This window comes from Phytophthora parasitica (assembly GCF_000247585.1).
Source record: "Phytophthora parasitica INRA-310 unplaced genomic scaffold supercont2.49, whole genome shotgun sequence".
Lineage (NCBI taxonomy): Eukaryota > Oomycota > Peronosporomycetes > Peronosporales > Peronosporaceae > Phytophthora > Phytophthora nicotianae.
The window spans coordinates 257,604-277,249 of record NW_008649035.1 but is presented as its reverse complement, the minus strand read 5'-3'; the positions used below and the strand labels follow the sequence as shown (position 1 = coordinate 277,249).

The 19,646-nt window shown below is 50.7% G+C and overlaps 9 protein-coding genes across 11 annotated transcripts; 3 read left to right on the top strand and 6 right to left on the bottom strand.

Annotated features, from left to right (window-relative positions):
- Positions 1 to 736: 736 nt before the first annotated feature.
- Positions 737 to 2,266, bottom strand: PPTG_15947 (hypothetical protein; the record flags this gene model as incomplete). The annotated part of the gene is made up of 1 exon (XM_008912719.1): positions 737 to 2,266. One exon carries the CDS (start codon positions 2,264 to 2,266, stop codon positions 737 to 739), a length of 1,530 nt encoding a protein of 509 aa, XP_008910967.1.
- Positions 2,267 to 3,596: 1,330 nt separating this feature from the next.
- On the bottom strand, positions 3,597 to 4,967 carry PPTG_15946 (hypothetical protein). Its single transcript, XM_008912718.1, has 2 exons — positions 4,101 to 4,967; positions 3,597 to 4,036 (listed from the first exon to the last, which is right to left on the bottom strand). The coding sequence occupies exons 1-2, from the start codon at positions 4,926 to 4,928 to the stop codon at positions 3,740 to 3,742; spliced, it is 1,125 nt and encodes a 374-aa protein (XP_008910966.1). The 5' UTR covers positions 4,929 to 4,967; the 3' UTR covers positions 3,597 to 3,739.
- An 83-nt stretch (positions 4,968 to 5,050) lies between these two features.
- Positions 5,051 to 6,655, top strand: PPTG_15945. Of its 2 annotated transcripts, XM_008912716.1 has the most exons (3): positions 5,053 to 6,012; positions 6,068 to 6,207; positions 6,292 to 6,655. In XM_008912716.1, the coding sequence occupies exons 1-3, from the start codon at positions 5,097 to 5,099 to the stop codon at positions 6,316 to 6,318; spliced, it is 1,083 nt and encodes a 360-aa protein (XP_008910964.1). In that variant the 5' UTR covers positions 5,053 to 5,096; the 3' UTR covers positions 6,319 to 6,655. The 2 variants fall into 2 exon arrangements, with proteins under 2 accessions (XP_008910965.1, XP_008910964.1); XM_008912717.1 differs by having other exon boundaries at positions 5,051 to 6,012; positions 6,068 to 6,655.
- Positions 6,656 to 7,234: 579 nt separating this feature from the next.
- PPTG_15944 lies at positions 7,235 to 8,817 on the bottom strand. Of its 2 annotated transcripts, XM_008912714.1 has the most exons (7): positions 8,698 to 8,817; positions 8,555 to 8,632; positions 8,320 to 8,498; positions 8,178 to 8,238; positions 7,848 to 8,096; positions 7,643 to 7,787; positions 7,235 to 7,546 (listed from the first exon to the last, which is right to left on the bottom strand). In XM_008912714.1, the coding sequence occupies exons 1-7, from the start codon at positions 8,739 to 8,741 to the stop codon at positions 7,352 to 7,354; spliced, it is 951 nt and encodes a 316-aa protein (XP_008910962.1). In that variant the 5' UTR covers positions 8,742 to 8,817; the 3' UTR covers positions 7,235 to 7,351. The 2 variants fall into 2 exon arrangements, with proteins under 2 accessions (XP_008910962.1, XP_008910963.1); XM_008912715.1 differs by having other exon boundaries at positions 7,235 to 7,787.
- A 1,111-nt stretch (positions 8,818 to 9,928) lies between these two features.
- Positions 9,929 to 11,719, top strand: PPTG_15943 (ketol-acid reductoisomerase). The gene has a single exon (XM_008912713.1). The coding sequence runs from the start codon at positions 10,054 to 10,056 to the stop codon at positions 11,599 to 11,601; it is 1,548 nt and encodes a 515-aa protein (XP_008910961.1). The 5' UTR covers positions 9,929 to 10,053; the 3' UTR covers positions 11,602 to 11,719.
- A 697-nt stretch (positions 11,720 to 12,416) lies between these two features.
- Positions 12,417 to 12,960, bottom strand: PPTG_23743 (hypothetical protein; the record flags this gene model as incomplete). Its single annotated transcript, XM_008912712.1, has 2 exons — positions 12,417 to 12,719; positions 12,745 to 12,960. 2 exons carry the CDS (start codon positions 12,958 to 12,960, stop codon positions 12,417 to 12,419), a joined length of 519 nt encoding a protein of 172 aa, XP_008910960.1.
- A 20-nt stretch (positions 12,961 to 12,980) lies between these two features.
- PPTG_15940 (hypothetical protein) lies at positions 12,981 to 13,963 on the bottom strand (the record flags this gene model as incomplete). Its single annotated transcript, XM_008912711.1, has 3 exons — positions 12,981 to 13,526; positions 13,550 to 13,627; positions 13,661 to 13,963. The coding sequence occupies 3 exons, from the start codon at positions 13,961 to 13,963 to the stop codon at positions 12,981 to 12,983; spliced, it is 927 nt and encodes a 308-aa protein (XP_008910959.1).
- An 88-nt stretch (positions 13,964 to 14,051) lies between these two features.
- Positions 14,052 to 14,696, bottom strand: PPTG_15939 (hypothetical protein; the record flags this gene model as incomplete). Its single annotated transcript, XM_008912710.1, has 1 exon — positions 14,052 to 14,696. The coding sequence occupies one exon, from the start codon at positions 14,694 to 14,696 to the stop codon at positions 14,052 to 14,054; it is 645 nt and encodes a 214-aa protein (XP_008910958.1).
- Positions 14,697 to 16,029: 1,333 nt separating this feature from the next.
- On the top strand, positions 16,030 to 17,887 carry PPTG_23742 (hypothetical protein). The gene has a single exon (XM_008912709.1). It carries the CDS (start codon positions 16,540 to 16,542, stop codon positions 16,840 to 16,842), a length of 303 nt encoding a protein of 100 aa, XP_008910957.1. The 5' UTR covers positions 16,030 to 16,539; the 3' UTR covers positions 16,843 to 17,887.
- The last annotated feature ends 1,759 nt before the right edge of the window (positions 17,888 to 19,646 follow it).

Sequence of the window (19,646 nt, the reverse complement as noted above, 5' to 3'; positions counted from 1 at the left end):
AACCTGGTTTTGTGAACTGTCAAGGTGAACGACATCGCCGATGTCACATCGGTACAGTGCATCCATCCACATGCTGTTCCCCATAGACAAATGGTGGAATAGCGGAGGAATCTGCCCAACGTCAAGTGGATCTTGTCATTGAAGAGGAGCAGGCAAAATAGTTACTTCGAAGTATTTTAATACTTTTTAAAAATAATACAAATACTATTATAGAAACATCGTCAATGATGCCGAATAAAAATACGAGTACTTTAGAGACTGCCTAAAATTTGATGATCGGGTCTCTAATAAAGTTTGTGGATTTGTTTGAATTTTGGTTTTCGGCGTCAAGTCTAGTCTGCCTTTCTGTGTGTACGAATTGCTCTCATCTTTGCACTTTGTCGCTCTCACTCGTTGACTATTGCTGGGATGCCTTACCTTTGGCTTAATGTAAATATTATAGTTTTAGTACGTTCAAAGTATGCTACAATTCGGTTGTATACAGTAAAATAAGCTAAATGCAGCATCTTCTTTGAAGAAAAGATTAAAACTAGTGCGGCTGTGTAAGATCGATCGCCTCAGGCTGAGACTCTAAGAAAAAAATATATTGTGAAATTGACCATAAAAATAAGGCTTAAAAACAAGCATCAACTTGGTAGATCGATGAATATTTTCTATTCACAACGCTCGTACTACATCTATATTGTAAGTAAGACAAATCTTCTAAATTGAAGAGCAAAGTTGGTCCCTAGATCATCTAAGCAGCCAGAGCAGGAATGGCCTGAGGGTCCGTGTTGAACATCTCGTTCGGGTCATACGCCGTCTTGATCTTCTGCAGCTTCTTGAAGTTACCCCCGCCGTACAGGTACTCAGCCATCTCCGGCACCGTCCACTTCTCGTCACGGTACGTCGTGAAGCCACCGGGCACACCACCCGAAGCCTTATAAGCGTCCACGAACTTGTAGAAGTTTCCACGCATGGTGGTCATCGTGCTGTCGGCGAACGAGACGTTGAACGCAGACGAGCGCATGTCCCAACGAACCAGGTGCAGGTTGTCATCGTGCTTCCATGCCGAGGCGTCAGCCTTCACACCCTTGGCGTACTTGCCACCCCAGATGTCGACGAAGCCAGAGGCCGAAGCGTCCGGGAGCTTAGGAGCGAAGGCAGTGTTGGAGAACAGCTCCCAGGCCGTCGCATTGTTCAGCGGGGTCTTACGGGGGATCGTCACCGAGGTAATGTAGAAGAAACGACGAGGGGTGAGAGTCTGCGCCACAATACCGGGGGTCGAGATGCTCTCCGAAGCCCAGAAATCGCTCTCATTGGTGGTCAGAACCATGGAAGGGGGCAGGTTCTTCATGAGCGAAGCAAACACCTTGGTGGCCTTCTTGGACGAGCCGTAGAAGAATCCCTGCAAAGTAGACTTGGTCTTAAGACTGAAGCGGATAGACACTAGGTCGTTGTTGTCCTTGCTCAAAGCCCACTTCTGGGTGCCGATAAGAGCGTCAACGTTGTCCTGCTGAGTGGGCTTGTCGCTCGAGTTGAACTCGATAGTGTAGTTAACCACACGCTGCGACGGGGCTTCCATGGTCTTGATCTTGAAGTCAAGCACCACACCCATCGAGCTGGCGGCACCACGCACACCCCAGAACAGATCCGAGTTCTGCTTGGCGTCGGCGTCCACGATGGAACCGTTGGCAAGAGCCACACGGACGGACACAATGTTGTCCAGCACAGTGCCGCTAGAACGAGACAGAGTACCAAAACCCGAAGCAGCCACACCAGTCATACCGACATCGGGGCAACGGCCGTGAGGAAGAGTGCGGCTGAAGTTGCTCCACATGTAGTTGGCAGCCTCCGAGATCATAACGGGGCCACCGTACGACAGGAGCTTGGTTTTCTCGTCATACTTGAGGTGCTTCAAGTACTTCAAGTTCATGATGAGAGCACCGTCGTCACGGCCGAAACCCATACTGGAGAACGAACGGTTGCCACCAAGCGTAGTCACCTTAAGACCAGCATCAGCGGCACACTTCAACGCGGCCGAAACCTCCTCCTCCGTCTTGGGGTAGGCGACAGCAGAAGGTACAGGGCTCACACGCGAGTTCCAGGCCTCGGTATCAACGGCCCACGTCGAAGTGGTGGGCAACGAGGTCTCAATGCCAGCCTTTTCAAGGCACGAACCGATTTCGATCTGGGCACCACCAGCAGCGGCAACACCACCCTGGACAGCGATGAGGGAGCAGAGAGCGAAGATCGCGCGACTAGCGCTGGAGACTGAAGCGACCATGTTTTGATCTCGTGACTGAAAGTCGAGGTTGGAGACTTGAGTACTTGAAAGCAAATGTGGAAGTGATTAACGTGACGCTCCGCGGTCCTTGGAGAGAGACACCTCTCTCCAAGGTGTTCCGCCGGAGCAAAGCAGTCCTAGGTAATCATCGTATGTGATCCAGCAATCGCAACATTGTAGGGATCTTTATTATACGAACAGCATGACACCACCATTCCCACCTGGGTTTGTGAAACCATTCTTTTCACCGCAATTAGACGAAAGTGTTCGACCAACACAAGACATTTTTAATCTTTGATTCCCATCACAGATTGTTTTCCAAACGCATGGCCACCAGGCACCAGCCGATAGATGTTTACGGTGGGGGCGCTGGCAAACGATTCCTTTTGCTGCTTGTGACTGAGTCACTGACTCTCGGTCTTCTTGACATTTGCTCACTTTAGTATCGACTGACGGGCTGCATCAAAAGCAGGTGCTGGGAACCACCGGGATTTTGCGGTCGGTATGGATACCTCATATCTCAATCGACAGAGTTTGAAGAACAGCTTGTTGGACCGCCAATGTGATACCTAGATTAGTTCTCTGGTGTCGATCCAGCATTACTGCGCTTTGGTGGTCGTTTCTTAAAAAGTTGTGGTGATCACCATGATACGGAGAAGTAACCTTCAAACCCGTTCCAAACTGGGGATCATAATAAAAGTTGATCTATTATAGTAATATCAAATTGTGCTTATATTTTAAAAAGCGAACATGCGGGGCATGAACGCAGGAGATATGATATTTATACTGCGTTTTTGGCCAGCTTAGAATATAATTCAAATTCTGGGATGGGCTAATAACTTCTACAAAATTTCTTGTTCCATAACGGCTTGAAAATAGTTTACTCATAGTAAATTACCACTAATTTATTTTTTAAAAAAATCCCTTTTATTTAAAGTAATTTATGATCAGTAAACTATTGGTAATATTTTACCTTAACAATTATATTGTATTTTCAATTGTCGATACCAGTATGTACGTACTGGCACCGACAATTGAAAATACTAAATTAACATACTTACTGAAAACGCCCAATTTGCACAATACCATCTTCCAGACAAATGCTTGGGAATCCCAAGTTGGGATCGCCCAAAGAATTGAAGTGGGCTGAACGCACCATCGGCCACTGAAGCGGAGAATTGCAGAGTATAATGGTCTTGGATAAATAAGACCCCACTCCATCGATCAAAGGCGTCTTTGTCACGACCTGATTGTGCTGTTGTCGTACGAGGCAAGGCACTCTCTGCTCTTGGCACACACCAGTCGTTGGCAAGGAAATTACAAACAAATCAATTGGAAAAGCATTGACCAGGTTAGCGAGCACTTCGTCACTCGCCATCTTGATACATTCAATGTATTACATTGATCGACGGCAATCACATCGCCAATACTGCCGACTTTAAATACAAAAGCACGCACTATCGTCAACTGCATTCACTGGTGCTGCTCCTTCTCCTCCTTGTGCTCGCTCGAAGGTGCTTCCTCTTTGTCTGAAAGCTGCGATTCTTGCTCCTGCTTCTGTTCCCCTGTCTGATCTTGGTTCTGCATCGACTCGTCAGGTTCTTGCTGTTCAGCGTCACCTGCCATCTCCTCGTCTTCGTCCGTACGCAGCATTTTGAGCTCAGGCTCCTTAGCCGATTGTGCCCGACGGAGCTCCTTAACCTTGTTAGTCAGCGCCTGCACACGACGCAATAACCCCAGATCTTCACGAAGCACTGTCGTGTCCACATGCTGCATCAAGTACACAACATTAGTTCGCCTGTAGTACATCCACCCCCAGCTAAAACGACCGCACCTCCTCCTCAAGAGACTTCAGCAGTTCCTTGTACTCTTCAACGTCTCCTTCTTCCTCCTTTTCCACCTCCTTTTTCACTGCATAGCTCTCCTCGGGCGCTGGCGGCAGATTCTCCACCAGTCCCTCAATCTGCTCGTACAGTTGCTGGTGCTCCAACGCCACGTACTCGTTGTACGTGCGCTTCTTAAGGTGTTTCTCCAGTGCTTGCTTCACCTTCTCCACGTCTTTAACATGCACGAATCCGTGGCCCCAGGGGTACACTACCGTGCAGATGCCGTCTTCGCGACGGTACCCCCTCAAGTACCCCGCTCCAGCAGGTGTAGCCACCAGGTCGTCCAGCCGCATGCCGTTCACGACATGTTCTTTCCTAAGTACGAAGCCGTCGATAGGCTCGGCGATCCAGCAGCGTAAGCACTCAGCCACCTTCTCCTTAAGTTGCAGTGCAAGTAATGGCCGAGTCGCGCTCTCCTTGTCTTCGTCGCGTAACTTCGTTATCAGTGGACGTAACTTGGTTTCCAGTTGGCTCCTAGTTGCTGCAGGGAGGGGCATCTTAAGTGCTTGTGTCACGGTCGCGAGTAGCTTGTTACACTTGCAACTGGGCACCAGTGCTGCTGCCTGTAACAAGTGTAAACAACGCGCATCTTGTTGCTCATAGGTGTGGCATACAGGGCGCAACAACGGTAGCAATAGGCTGGAGCGGGTAGGCACCGAGAATATCAGTGTATTGGCGTCGCGGGCCTTGCGGAAACGGGCCTCCCGCGTCGAGAACTTGGGCAGCGACGGCTGCAGCGCCGGAGTACTGGCAGCAAGTTGCGCGGCCCCGAACATTTTGGAAAATGTTACAACGGCGACTTCACTGGAATAAATTAAGGCTTAGTATAGTCAAGTTTAGAGAGACAGACTGTCACTCTATCGGATGAGTGACGCTGATACGATGTCATTATTTCGGTTGGGTAGTGACTTCCTTGATGTCCATACGCTGATGATCAAATAGCGATGCTGTCTGCCAATGCTCGACGTGTGTGGACGCTGGTACGCACCCCATGCGGCGCCGCCTCCTTTGCCAGCAAAAGGAGGAGCCGAAGCACCAGTGGCAACGCCGCAATTTCGCCCGCTGGTCAGAAGCAGCGCCAGCAGCTGAACCGCCTTCGATCGGCGCTGGCCACCAAGACGCTTCAGGAGATGCCACTACCCACCGCCTCCGTAAAGAAACCCGTACAAACTGTTGAGCCGCTGGACGCCGGTGCCAAAAAGCGTCAGAAGCAATTCGCGCATATGCTACGACGGAAAGAGGCGAAAGACGCTCGCGTCAAGCACCTGCCGCTGTTCCGCGAGGGCTCAGCGTTATTCCAGCGTTTCGGGGAGAGGACACTGGGCGACTATGACAACCTCCCAACCACCAGCTTTGATGGGCCCATCGCAGTCATCCACTCGGAGCAGGAGGAGCTGGAACATGCAGAATATCTTAGGGAGCAGAAGGTCGTGGGCGTCGATACCGAGGCCAGGCCGGACTTTCACCCGCTCAAGGGGGCGAAGGGCAACCCCGTGTGCTTGATCCAGATTAGCACACTGGAACGGGCGTTCCTGTATAGATTACAACGAGGCAAACCGCTTCCTCCGGTGCTACAGGGGCTGTTCATTGACCCTGAAGTATTGAAAGTCGGTCACTCGCTGAGCGACGATTTCCGTCAATTGAAGTCGTCGGAGCTCGTGCAGGCAGTGAACTCGACGATAGACACGCTGTATATCACACACAAACTTGGATGCAAGCGACCGGGACTTAAAACGGCGTGTCAAGTGTTTCTTGGAGGTTCACTGGATAAAGAGATGCAAGTGTCGGACTGGGAAGCGCCTGCTCTGAGTGACGCACAGATCAGCTACGCGGCTACAGATGCATGGGCACCACTGAGAGGTAAGTTATTGTAGCGATATGAGAGGATGCAGTGTGGTACTTACAATATGTGCAGTTTTGTTGGCGATGATTCAATTGAAGGATACGAAGGAATTGTTACGGACAAAGAGCTACAACTCGTCAGCGCAGACGATTATCAACGAGAACCATGACGTTTTACTTGGTAAACTGCTATCGTTTGCGCTTCGTCACCAGGTACCTAAGTTGAAGTAGCCTGAGATCGAATAGAATTTGTGTTTACAGTTTTCATTCCCACATATACCCAACGTACTGAAGCAGTTCGTTGAGCACGACCTGCTCCAATAGTTGAGCTGTGATGTATCACCCTCGCGTAAGAGCGGCTGCTGAAGCAACTCCGGTGCCGACACATGAGTGTTTGGATTCTTGTCGAAACACAACAACAAGAAGTCGTGTGCTGTGGCCAACATGTGATCCGGGTGCTCTGAAGTAGTGATCGCAGAATGTGGATCATGGCAGTTCCAATCGATCAAATGGGTTCACAATTTCGATAAGGGATGCAAGTACACTGACATAAGACACTCGAATAAGGCACACATTTTGTCACGGTTGCTTGATGCAGGCTATCCAAATCAATAACGCAAAATTATTGAGTTGGTCTGAATCGCTAACTCAGTTGCTGGAAATTCAAGTCAAGCATGACATGCCCTCTGCTTCTAGCAAACTTGGGATCCATCGAACGGAGTAATCTCATAGTTGACTCCAATGACCATGATCTCTGCCTTGCAATTCTGGAACGTTTGATCAGCACTACTCTGAGTAGCGCGCAGTTCCGAAGAAACGGCACGCACAACTCTCCTCTCAAAAATCTTGTGTGCTCACTGGAAAGCTGAACGTTTAAGACGTCTGCTGCAAGTTTGTCCACGAGCGCGATGAAGTAGAAGGGATCGAAAGAATGATCCGCGTCAGTAGAACAAGACACACCAGTTTTTCTCCTTTGTTCACCAAAACAGCGTCGTACCCGCCCCGATTCCACGTAGCTGGGGCCATCCATGTCGGATCGTCCAGAAAACCGCTGACTATATACTTATCGGGATTGAAGAAAACAATATATGCCTGACGTTGCTATTAGCGTGCGCGATTCCTCGCTGTTTGAGAATAATCACAAAACAGTCGTATTTACTTGAGTGCTCGCCTCACGAAGTTAAGTTGCTGTGGTATGTTCTTCTCCAAAATTTTGAAAACCACACCTTGAAATCTAGATGGGTAAACTTGAGACCAAATAGATCATGCATTGTGTATTGCACAGTTCGTGTCGCCTATTTATTGATAAGCAGACGCAGCGTAGTAGATCGGATATCAACTCTTGACGAAACTCCAGTCAGTCGCATTCACCGTCGTTGCGTAAGAAAGGATGCTGGAGCAACTCCGTCGCCGTTGCACGAGTGTTTGGATTCTTATCGAAACACAACAACAAGAAGTCGTGTGCTGTGGGCGACAGGTGGGCCGGGAACTCTGGGATTGTCGTCACGGAGGCGATGTGGAACATGGCGGTGAGTGGGTTCGACAGGTTTTCCTGCAATTTGCGGATCAGCAGTATTTAAGTACGCATATAGAAGTTATCGAACCATAATAGCAAGCCTATATCACGTGCACCTCGGCACAAGCTTACCCACGGAGGCCTCCCCGTTGCCATTTCAATCACGATGCATCCAATTCCCCAGATATCCGCCTTACGCCAGGAATCCGCTCCTTTTTCAGCACGAACGATCTCTGGTGCCATCCAAAACGGCGACCCCAAGCCTTCACGCACTGATCTAAACGATTAAGCCAACTCAGCACTAACCGCCGCAGGGATGACAGCAACCGCAACGCACCTTGCTGTCTCCATCGACTTCTCCTGTGCTCCCTCCTCTGCAATAACTCCACCCAGTTCTTCCTCAACCGCCCTCTTTGCTGTCCCAAAATCTGCAATTTTGACACCGTCATCTGCAAGCAGCAAATTGGCGCACTTGAGGTCGCGGTGAGCGATGCCCAACTCGTGCAGATGCTCCACACCGCGTACAACATCACGGATATATACCTGCACCATTTCCTCGTCAAACGGACCGAACTCCTTCAGCAGTCTGTGCAATATCCATATCACTAATGTCAACACTACACTCTTCGACCAGCGTCATATCCGGTGGTCAATCGATGCTCCGTACTTGCTCAGCGAACCCGCCGGAAGATATTCCATGAACATGTTGACCGTCGGTCCGTAGCGTTCTACCAGCAGCAGTAAAAGTCCAGCATAGTACATCAGACTCAACCAGCCAAATGTAGCATTGCACACAAATGGCGGCTTACCGCTGCCGAGGAAGCGCACGATGTTGTGGTGTTCGTGGCGCTGTAGTAAACTCAGCACATCCAGCTCGCGCTCAATCTGCTCCCAGCTTTGGACGCGCTGTAGTGAGAGCGAGCTCACGTCGTTGCCTAGCTCAAGCTCCTCTTGGATGAAGATCTGCTTAACCGCGAGCAACTCCGCACTATCATCCAGATGAATCAGATGAACACTGCTACATTTAAATGCTGGATGTTGCACCTTGGCAATCGCAATGCCGCCGAAACCTGTCCGAAGCGTCCGCTGCCAACGCCGGGTCCCTTCTGCCACACGAGCGTCCTGAGAGCATCGCCACGAACTCGGTTGTTAGCGTTCATTCGTACAAACTGCTCGGCTAGACGTACTCTCCCGGTAGCAGCGCGAGCTGCATCGTCACCTCGCTCTCCATCGATAACTTCTTTAGCACACAAACCTTGTTCTATTTTGCTCCACTCTCGCTGATGCTTGCACTCTTTATATGGGCATCAAGTATGGATACATGAGCAGAAGCTCGGCGGGCTCGTCTTCAGACAGCATTGCAACGTGCAGGTTCGAGACTTCCGTATCCTTTATTTCCAATTCGTTTGTATTAATGCTAATATTGAGTCGCAACATGCGTGTCTTGTGCAGATTGCGTGTCTTGAGAGTCGAACTCAGAACGTTTGGCTTGCTGCCAAAAGTTGTGGAGTCAAGTCGATGGCGGGTTAATCCCAACGCGGTTCTTAAACAACAATTTGTACGGAACCTGGGCTTGGTACGCTAACAAATACATGGTAAAAATATTACATTGATAACTAACGAGGACCCTAACTTTGAAAAACAATTCATCATTGCGCTTCCATGCTGAAGCAGTCAGGTTTGCATCTGCCGATGACATTAATGAAGCTCTTGGATAGTCCTCGTCACTTCACTGAGCGAGTACTTGGAGCGATGGAGTTTGCATTTGTCGTTTTGCACATTACGGACGGATTGAGGTGTACACTTGTATTCCGCGGCTATGAGTTGTCTGTGCGACCGACCTGACGCCCAGTCTCATGTAAGATAACCTTCGCGTTTGCTTAATGCCATTGACGGCGTATTCGGGCAGCATGACAAACTTCATGCAGAAAGTGTTCGACGAAACGCTCCCATAACATTCAAAAATGTACGAGCAACTTGCTTTTGAAGTTGTGAAAGAAAGAAAAGTTTCTTACGTTCGAGTTCTACAGTGTATTTTGGACCAACGCGTTTCATTTTTTTTTTTTATGAAAAAATAGATCCCGTAATGACCACGAATAATTCGTGAAGGTTGATACAAATATCTAGTGATTCTCCGCATTATCGACAGCCCTTATCGGATTGCCTTTTTTTACATGTAAACTTCTAAGCACCAGTAAAAAGACAATCCGGTGTTGATGATACCGGGCCCGTCTCTCTGTGTGGCAAACATCACCTTAACGCAACCTAACGTGGTTGCGCAAGCGTTTGCGCAACCACGTTAGGTTGCTTTAAGCTATATTTCACCCCGTCTCTGTTCTGATCAGCAACACCATTCAGTATCCAGCACCGTAGCGGACTTGCGCAAACGTTTGCGCAGCTATTTATAGCTGCCCTAATAGCCGCCACACACTTATTCTTGAAGCTGAGCCCTCCAAGCGGTCGCTCTCCACCGCCAGCACAAGATCCCCCTCATTCCTCGATTTCCCTCTCGAGTCGCACCAGCCCCTCCCCGCTCCTAGATCATGCGTCTCTTCCAGTCCGCCATGCGCGCCTCGTCACCGCTCCTCAAGACGCGCTCGTTCGCCACCAACGCCTCTGAGCTGCGCTCCGTCGTGTTCAAGGACCACCTGCGCACGGTGCAGATGGCCGACGCCAAGGAGACCGTTCTACCCGGCGGCCGCGACCTGTTCCCGCTGCTACCCAAGGCCTTCGAGGGCATCAAGCAGATCGGTGTGATCGGCTGGGGCTCGCAGGGTCCCGCCCAGGCACAGAACCTGCGCGAGTCGCTCGAGGGCGTCTCGGACATCAAGGTCAAGGTCGGTCTTCGCGAGGGCTCGTCGTCCTTCGCCCAGGCCAAGGCCGCCGGCTTCAGCGAGGACAACGGCACGCTCGGTGAGATGTTCGACGTTATCAAGGAGTCCGACATGGTGGTTCTGCTCATCAGCGACTCCGCCACCGTCAACCTGTACCCCAAGATCTTCCCGCTCATCAAGAAGGGCGCGACGCTCGGTCTGTCGCACGGATTCCTGCTGGGCCACCTCGAGTCGGTGAACGAGACGTTCCCCAAGGACATCAACGTGGTCATGATGGCCCCTAAGGGCATGGGTCCCAGCGTGCGTCGCCTGTATGTGCAGGGCAAGACCGTGAACGGCGCCGGTATCAACTCGAGTGTGGCCATCCACCAGGACGTGACGGGCAACGCGTCCGAGATCGCTCTGGGCTGGAGTGTCGGCGTGGGCGCTCCTTACACGTTCTACACGACCATGTCCGACGAGTACAAGTCGGACATCTTTGGTGAGCGCTGCATCCTTCTGGGTGGCGTGCACGGCCTGGTCGAGTCGCTCTTCCGTCGCTACGTGCAGGACGGCATGACCCCCGAGGACGCCTTCAAGAACACGGCCGAGTGCATCACTGGTCCGCTGAACGAGAAGATCTCGCACGACGGTATCAAGTCGGTGTACGACAGCTTCAAGGGCGAGGACAAGATCATCTTCGAGAAGGCTTACACGGCCGCCTACACGCCGTGCCGTGATATCATCGAGGAGGTGTACGACGACGTGGCCTGCGGTAACGAGATCCGCAGTGTCAACAACGCTGTGGCCCGCCACGACCGCTTCCCGTTCGGCAAGATCGACCAGACGTACACGTGGAAGGTCGGTGAGAAGGTCCGTGCCGCTCGTGACGGCAACTTCATCATGAACCCCTTCACGGCCGGCACGTACGTGGCCATGATGATGGCTCAGATCGACGTGCTTATCAGTCACGGCCACTGCTACTCGGAGGTCGCTAACGAGTCGGTCATTGAGTCGGTGGACTCGCTGAACCCGTACATGCACGCCCGTGGCGTTGCTTACATGGTGGACAACTGCTCCACGACGGCCCGTCTGGGCTCCCGTAAGTGGGCTCCTCGCTTCGACTACATCCTGACGGAGCAGGCTTATGTTGCTGTGGACGACAACAAGATCAAGAACGAGGCTAAGATCATGAGCGACTTCAAGAACCACAAGATCCACGACGTGCTCGCTGTGTGTGCGTCCATGCGCCCCAGCGTCGACATTTCGGTCGATTAAGCGTCTTCAGATGTGTAGTGGATGCCTCGGAAAGGGGCGTTTAGTGCGTGCACGAGAGCAACAAAATCACAACCGTGCCTATATAATACACTTAACTGTGGCTACGTTATGCCTCTTGTGTCTTGTGTTTGGTTGAGTATTCATAAAGTACCGGCGGTCAAAGTACACGATGCTGCGTAGTGGCAAATCAGTGTGTTGTTAAAGCGCACTACGGTTAATGTAGTTCAGTGTCGACGTTGACACCACATTGCATCAAACTAAACAACAAAACTGGTTGAACCAATTTGATCGATCGACAGCAATGGAAAGCCTTGTAGTAACCAGCAGTTTCAATTCATATACGGCTTTGGCTCATCTTTTTTTGTGGTTAATGGGCTTTCCGGCGCACGAGAGCATCGTGCCAAAATACACTGAAACACATAAATCTGCGGCCCGATCACGTTCAGCGCGTTGATAAGAGCCACCCATCGGCAAGTTCACTCACAGCCAAGTGATGTATTGCTGTGTTGCTCACAGTCAATACTTCGCAGTACCTTGTGGCATTGTGAGTGTTTGTCAACTTCAACTTAAAGTTGAAGCTGACATTCATTCACCGATGTTGGTAGTGCCACATCGCAGCACTTACTGCAACCAACAAAACAAAGCGGACCGCGGACGTGCTAGCTATAGTATGCTGCTTTATCGATCAACTATTCGTACATACCGAGAGAAGAAATGCGTGATAAACACCTTTATATTTTAAACAGGTCTGACAGGTCTGACTGATCTTCACAATCGTGGTTATAATGCACATTGAGGATTTTTGAAATCAATTCTCACCACGGAATCTCGATAGTACCGAACGGGTACTCGCCCGTGCTGAGCGTAAAGTTCGAGCAGAGCGAGCTGCGGCTCGCGGTCTCATTGTATACGTCACAGCCCGTCTCGGGCTTGATGGCGACCCAAAACTCGCTGTCCTCGGCGATCATCTTGAGGCCGTGGCCAATCTGCGGGTAGTAGACGCTCCAATCGTCAGCAGTCAGTGTGAACTGCACGGTCTGCGTCTCGCCAACCTTGAGGCTGATCTTGGAGAATTTCTTGAGCTGCTTCATCTCAGGCACGTTCAGCGAGCGATACGGCTGGATCAGGACATCACAACATCACCGTTTCCTTGCCGGTCATCGAACCGCTGTTCGTCACGTCCACCGAAACAGTGATCGAGTCGTTAGGATCCTGGATCGTGTTCTTGCTCAAAGTCACCGCCGAGTATGTGAAGTCTGTGTAGCTCAAGCCTGTGCCGAAATCCCATTCGTTCTCGCAGTAGTACGGCGTCTCGGTCGAGTTCTCGCACATGGTCGTCACGGGGTGGTTGTACACCATCTCAATGTTAGCGGGGTCCTTCAGTACGTGATCGGCAAGCGGCCACTGGGGTTCACTTTACCATCCATACAAGATTTCAGCAACAGCCCGGCCGCCCATTTCACAGGCGAGGAGGCCGCGCTGTCGGTCAGGTCACCAAGCAGACGCGGACGACCCTCGAACAGTACCGCAATAACCTTGGTTCCGGTGGAAGCAAGCTGCTTCACGTACTCGATCTGACCGGCAGGCAGGGCCAGATCGTCAATGTCACCGGGCTTCTCGGCGTACGGACCCTCACCAATAACAGCGACGGTAAATTCAGCCTTGCTGGCATCGGTTGCAAGGTCAGCTTCCGAGTATTCACCAGTGTAGTTCAATCCGTTGAAGTACGAGACGCTACTGCTGTTGCCAGTGATCGACTCAATATTCTCCTTGACAGTGGAGCCCAGCGGGTACAGCTCGTTATGTCCAGCATAGCCCTGCCACTCGATGGTCCAGCCACCACACTGTAGGCCTATATCATCGGCAGCGTGGCCAGTGAGGAACACTGAAGCGTCCTCAGCAAGAGGCAGTACGCTGTCGTTGTTCTTAAGCAGCACAATGGATTCACGAGCAAGCTCAGCGCCGTAGCCGTGTCATTCTCACTGCCGATCAGGTCCACGTTGGCCTCACCCGGAACCGGGTTATCCTACAACCCCAGCTGCAGTTTCAGCTTGACAACAGGGCGAGCCGACGCCTTCACGCGTGCCAGATACTGCGGGCTCTGCTCCAGAAGGGCCTTCGTGCCGTTCATGAAGCTGTCGTCTGTGGCAATCATACTCATATCCACCGATGCGCGCGTGAGCGAAATACGGGTGGCTTCATCGTATGTACGAGCGACGCGGTGGAAATCCGCGAGCTGGTCGATCTCCGCGTAGTCCGTCACCATCATGCCGTCCCAACCCAGGTCGTCACGCAACAGTGCGTTCATCAGCTTCTTGTTGGACACAAGGGGAACGCCGTTCACGGAGATATAGTTCTCCATGGCGCTGAGTACACCAGCGTCTATAGCCGACTTGAATGGAGGTAAGAAATAGTTGAGCAGATCGTAGTCCGACACGGTGACAGCGTCCTTATCGTGTTTTAGTGTACACTATCCAGTGCTTCATACAGGCGGCAGTGCTGCCATTACTCTGCAGACCGCGCACAATGGCATCGGCCATTACTGAGTCAAGGTACGGGTCCTCACCGAACGTCTCGAATGTACGTGGCCACAACGGGTTACGTGAAATGCCGAGGATCGGCCCAAAGATCCACGGAATCCCGGCTGCGAGCGTATCGCGCGCAGTGATACGACCTTGCTCGTAGACCAGGTCGGGGCGGAATGAGGCGGCAGCATTAATCTGCTGTCCGAAGAGTGTAGCACCACGGACGAAGATGGCGCCGTGAACCGAGTCGACACCGTAGATCATCGGGTGCCCGCCATTCTCCTCCATCGTGATCTCCTGGATCCTCGTCACCACCTCGCGCCATTTCTCGGCAGTCCACAGATACGTTCCGTTCTTGGGCCCGTTCGTCAATGGACTGTTGAGGTACGAGCCAACGCGCATCTTGGCGTACTTGCGCACAATCTCTTCGTCCAGCTCGAGGTCGTCGGTCATCAGTACAGAGATGTCGATCTGCGCCATCTGGCCAATAAGGTCTTCGGTGCTGAAGGAGTCGACGATCTCGTCGGCGCGGTCATCCCATTGATCGGCAGCGACGTTTTGGTGTGTCATAGACCCAGAGGCGCGATGTATGCAACGGTGAACCAGGACTTGAGCATCTCGGTGTAAGACTTGAAATTTGATGAGCTGCAAGCAAATTCGGAAATGAGCTTTCCCGAGGTGGTTGGAATGGCGAAGAAATGCAGCTAGCGCTTCGGTATCCGCTGCGCATCTACCAAGCGGCCAAAGATTGTGTAGAACGTGTATGCGCTCATCGTTGGAGGGAATAAACTTCATGGTTTTCAAAGACGTAAGCGCCAGCTGTGACCGCTCACAGTGTGTGAACTCGATCCTCGAGGCATCTTCAACCTTTAAGCTGCGGAGCGGTTAGTCCTGAATCAAGTCTAAATGTGGCTGGTCTCAGCGTACCAACACCGAAATGCAGAACTGAAGTTCCCTCGACCAATCAGCGCGCTATCTTTTTCTAACTTCAACCATAGCAGTTATCAGTTATCAGTTATCATTTCAGTTTGCTTCGACGGCCACCATCACCACTGTGGTGACCACACGCATCTTGCTGCAACAACGCTAATTCTAGTACTGACCAACGTTGTTGACCCTCAGTTGGATTCAAATGATAACAGTTTTAGAATTATCAAATCAGAATGATCTTGGTATCGTTACGCACTCCTACAGCAAAAAAATGCTCTCACTCCACCTTACCTAAAAGGTGAGTCTTCGTATTTCCTCATCTACCTCCCAGCAAATAAACCAAAGCGGCGCTTTTTTTTCTCCTTACTCCGCAATCAGCGAGCCAAACTGATACTCACCAGTAGACAACGTGAACGTCGCGCACAAAGGGTTCGCAGCAGCAGTCTCGTTGTACACGTCGCAGTCCGTTTCAGGCTTGATCGCAACCACATAGTCCGTATCCTCTGCAACGAGTTTCAGGCCTTTGCCGATCTGGGGGTAGTACACGCTCCAGTCCGCCGCAGTCAGCTCGAACGTCACCGTCTGCGAAGCACCCGCGTCCAGACTGATCTTCGAGAATTTCTTGAGCTGCTTCACCTCCGGCACCGAAATGGATCGGTACGGCTGTGTGAGGAACAGCATCACCGTCTCCTTACCGGCCACACTACCAGAGTTGGTCACCGTCACGGACACGTTGATGGAGTCGGAGCTGGAGGTGACGTTGGTGGTACTGATGCTCATGTCCGAGTAGGTGAAGTTCGTGTAGCTGAGACCATGGCCAAAAGTCCACTGCGGCTCGCAGTAGTCACCAGTAGCACACTGGGTGCTGACACGGTGGCGGTACGGGATCATGACGTTGCCGGTATCCTTCGGGTACGTGATCGGCATGCGCCCACTTGGGTTTACATCACCGTAGATAATTTCCGCTACGGCCTGACCACCAAGCTCACAAGCGAGCATGCCGTTGACGACGGCGTGAACATTTGCAGGGAGGTCGCTCAGCAGACGCGGGCGGCCCTCAAAGAGCACAACAATGACCTTCGTTCCGGTAGCAGCAAGTTCTTTGACGTACTCGATCTGACCGAGTGGAAGAGCAAGATCATCGATGTCACCCGTTTTCTCCTGGTAGTTGGGTTCACCAATCACAGCAACCGTGTACTCAGCCTTGGATGCGTACTCCTTGGCAGTCGCTAGACCCTCTTCGGTGTAGTCTCCCGTGACATTCAATCCGTTAAAGTAGACGAACGAGTCATTACCAGCGACCATCTCGAAACCCTGTTTCACAGAGGAACCGTGCTGGAATTGCTCGTTACCGTCAACGCCCTTCACCTGCACCGACAGCCCACCGCACTGGAAGCCGATATTGTGAGCACTGTGGCCAGTGAGGAAGACTGACGCGTTCTTCGAAAGAGGCAGCACACTGTCATTGTTTTGTAGTAGAACGATGGACTCACGAGCGAGATCCAACGCAGTAGCAACATCGTCTTCGTTACCGACCAGCTCAAGCAATTCCTCACCGGGCATCGGGTTGTCGTACAGACCAAGCTTCACCTTGAGCTTGACAATACGACGCACAGATTCCTTCAGACGGGCGAGGATTGCAGGGTCCTCCGCAATCAACTTGTTCGTTCCGTTGGTGAAAGATAGGTCTGTAGCCACCATGCTCATATCGATTGACGCGCGCTCCAGAGCGAACTTGGTAGCCTCGTCAGTGGAACGAGCTGTGCGGTGGAACTCGGTAAGGTGATTGATCTCAGCGAAGTCCGTCACCATCATACCGTCGAAGCCGACATCGTCTCTCAACAGCTTCGTCATAAGCTTCGTGTTCTCAACCACAGGCACTCCATTGACGGAGATGTAGTTCTCCATACCCGAGAGCAGACCCGCGTCGATACCAGCCTTAAACGGTAGAAAGTAGGAGTTCATCAGGTCGAAGTCCGAGATCGTGACGCCGTCCTTGTCGTGGCCTGTGGGGTTCCACGAGTAGCCGATCCAGTGCTTCATGCACGCAGCAGTCTGGTTGTTACTCTGCATACCGCGGATAATAGCGGATCCCATGACCGAGGCCAGGTGAGGGTCTTCGCCGAACGTCTCGTACACACGAGGCCACAGCGGGTTGTGCATGAGATCGAGCACCGGACCGAAGACCCAAGGAACTCCGGCTGCAAGCGTATCGCGAGCATTGATTCGACCTTCTTCGTACACAAGGTCGGCGTTGAACGAGGCAGCAGCGTTGATCGGATGGCTGAAAAACACCGTGTCCAGCAGCAAGGCGTTGCCGTGGACAGAATCCGTGCCGTAGATGATGGGGTGACCACCGTTGTCCTCCATGGAGATCTCCTGGACGCGTCTCACGAAGGCACGCATCTCGGCCGTGGTCCAGCCCCACTTTCCGTTGACCTCGCCGGAATCCGACACGGGTAAGCCTAAGTACGAGCCGACACGGTGCTTGGTAAAGCCACGTAAAGTGTCTTCGTCCAGTTGGTACGTCGAGTTCAGCAAGCCGTAGGAAGCGATCTGTGTCATCTGACCCACGAGATCTTCAGTGGTGAGGCTGGCCATGATCTCATCGACCTTAGCGTCCCATTCATCGGCATCAGCGAGACCGCCGTTGAAGACAGCAAGACTCAGCGCCGTGTAGCACACGGCAGATAGCCAAGACTTGAGCATCTTGGAAAGTTAGTTGGTTGCTTGATCTTGAGTGGAAGAGGGCAAATTGAAAAGTGAGCTCGACTACAAAGAAGCTTGCATTAGTCAGAACTCTAATGGATGAGATAAGCTTGACTCACCACATTCTGTAAGTTTCACTCACAGGCTACATAGGTATTACACTTGTCAAGGCAACACAACTTCAAGATATCGTCATGATCCCTTCGTACGTAATAGGGATTCGTCATTTATAGTACTGATGTAAACAACTAGCAAATCCGAAGGTGGTGTGCCCCAAGCTTCGAGTACGCCAATGCAAGTTGTAGTATACATCAGCAACTCGGTCTTCAGTTGGATTAGATTGTGGAACACAACGCCTGTACAAGACATAGCGGCGGTTTTTTGTAGAAAACCAATCTGCCATCTACTCGAAGCTGTTATCAACATCACGCTAAGGTTTGGAATGGTATCTACTTATTATTATCTGTAGTCTGTAGCTCCCTAAGGGTTCAGACAGGTTAGTTAGCTCAAGTCAGCCATAGCTTGCAAACAACCTAGACTTTAATCAAGGCCCTTGAGCGCGTTCGTTTCGAATCGTGTCGGGGGATTCCTGAAAATTAAGCACGAAGCATCAGCACGTGTTGAGGGGCATCGATGAGCGCCCCGAGGAATACTTTGAAGTGTCCCGCTCTGGTACATCACCCTATAGTTGTAAAGCCTATGATAGTACGTACGTGTAGATAGTCCTGAAAGGTGCCTTTGATCGGGGTGCAGTTTGTATATCTTCTATGTAGAATTGAAGTTTTAATCAAATCGGGTATGAGTTGAGGGCCGTCTCGTACTTGATTCCACACATATCTTCAAGTGTGCACGTACCCGTCACTTCAACCGTCTTGCATGGCTTCAGCTCACGAATGTCCTAGGGCTGTCCTCAATAACAAAAAATCGTGATTTCTCAAGATCCTTGATGTCGGTATTTCAAACTAACTGTAATTGGGTATCGAACTTTTCGCTCGGATCGTCTAATCCATTATTTGGAGCATTTTTTTTTATCATCCATTGTTTTGAAGTAACACGAGGCATGTTGTTCAAACAATGGAGATAAAGTTTACAATCGTGACAAATTCTGCTGGATCGAATTGTGCTAAAAATAATCCTGAGCTCCCGTTTCTTAGACAAATAATCCCATGGACTTAGTAACTATTTTGCATGTACTTAGTAAGAGCATCGTAGCGAACACAAGGTTGTCTAAATAACCTGAACAAAGCTTTTGATCCATACATCCAACAAAGCTTCTATTTAAAATTGTAGACGTTTATTTTGCTTTTTTAAGCTACAGTTTCTACATTTTGGAAAAGTTTTACGAATGTAGAGAGCTTAGCATTTTTTTGTTTTCATTTCTAAAACATAAATAAGAAAAGAAAAGCAAGAAATGTATTTCTTTGGAGCCGATCTGGACGTTGCGAGGCGAAAACCTCTGGTTTTGTAATTTCATACTCGATTCCTTTTCTTGATAATTTTCATTTTGTATCCAAAATTTAAGTGTGAGATAAAAAAAAACTCAACGAAGCACCATTATTTTTACTAAGTATACTGCAATTTTCACTACAGTATTGATAATTTGACGCCATCCTGAAGTGCCTATTTATATGTATATAAATGCATCGCACGGCAACAAACCAATTCTCATGCAGAAAACGATAATATATGTTTAATACGCAGTAGCACGAAGTAGCAATAGCTAATTCGATCCTGCTACTACTATTACATCCTCGTTGCTACTGGCAGCGTTAGAAATTACTCGGCTACAAGCGATCCGAACAGGTACTCACCAGTAGACAACGTGAACGTCGCGCACAAAGGGTTCGCAGCAGCAGTCTCGTTGTACACGTCGCAGTCCGT

Bases quoted from the DNA above. Each gene is read 5' to 3' on its own strand.
- PPTG_15946 (XM_008912718.1), bottom strand. From the start codon at position 4,928: ATGTTCGGGGCCGCGCAACTTGCTGCCAGTACTCCGGCGCTGCAGCCG. The intron at 4,037-4,100 runs GTGCGGTCGTTT...TACTTGATGCAG, and splicing joins TGAAGTCTCTTGAGGAGGAG to CATGTGGACACGACAGTGCT.
- PPTG_15945 (XM_008912716.1), top strand. From the start codon at position 5,097: ATGCTGTCTGCCAATGCTCGACGTGTGTGGACGCTGGTACGCACCCCA. The intron at 6,013-6,067 runs GTAAGTTATTGT...CAATATGTGCAG, and splicing joins TGCATGGGCACCACTGAGAG to TTTTGTTGGCGATGATTCAA. The intron at 6,208-6,291 runs GTACCTAAGTTG...GTACTGAAGCAG, and splicing joins CGTTTGCGCTTCGTCACCAG to TTCGTTGAGCACGACCTGCT.
- PPTG_15944 (XM_008912714.1), bottom strand. From the start codon at position 8,741: ATGGAGAGCGAGGTGACGATGCAGCTCGCGCTGCTACCGGGAGA. The intron at 8,499-8,554 runs GTGCAACATCCA...TCTGGATGATAG, and splicing joins GCGGCATTGCGATTGCCAAG to TGCGGAGTTGCTCGCGGTTA. The intron at 8,239-8,319 runs GTAAGCCGCCAT...TGCTGCTGGTAG, and splicing joins CGTGCGCTTCCTCGGCAGCG to AACGCTACGGACCGACGGTC.
- PPTG_15943 (XM_008912713.1), top strand. From the start codon at position 10,054: ATGCGTCTCTTCCAGTCCGCCATGCGCGCCTCGTCACCGCTCCTCAAG.
- PPTG_23742 (XM_008912709.1), top strand. From the start codon at position 16,540: ATGGACTCACGAGCGAGATCCAACGCAGTAGCAACATCGTCTTCGTTA.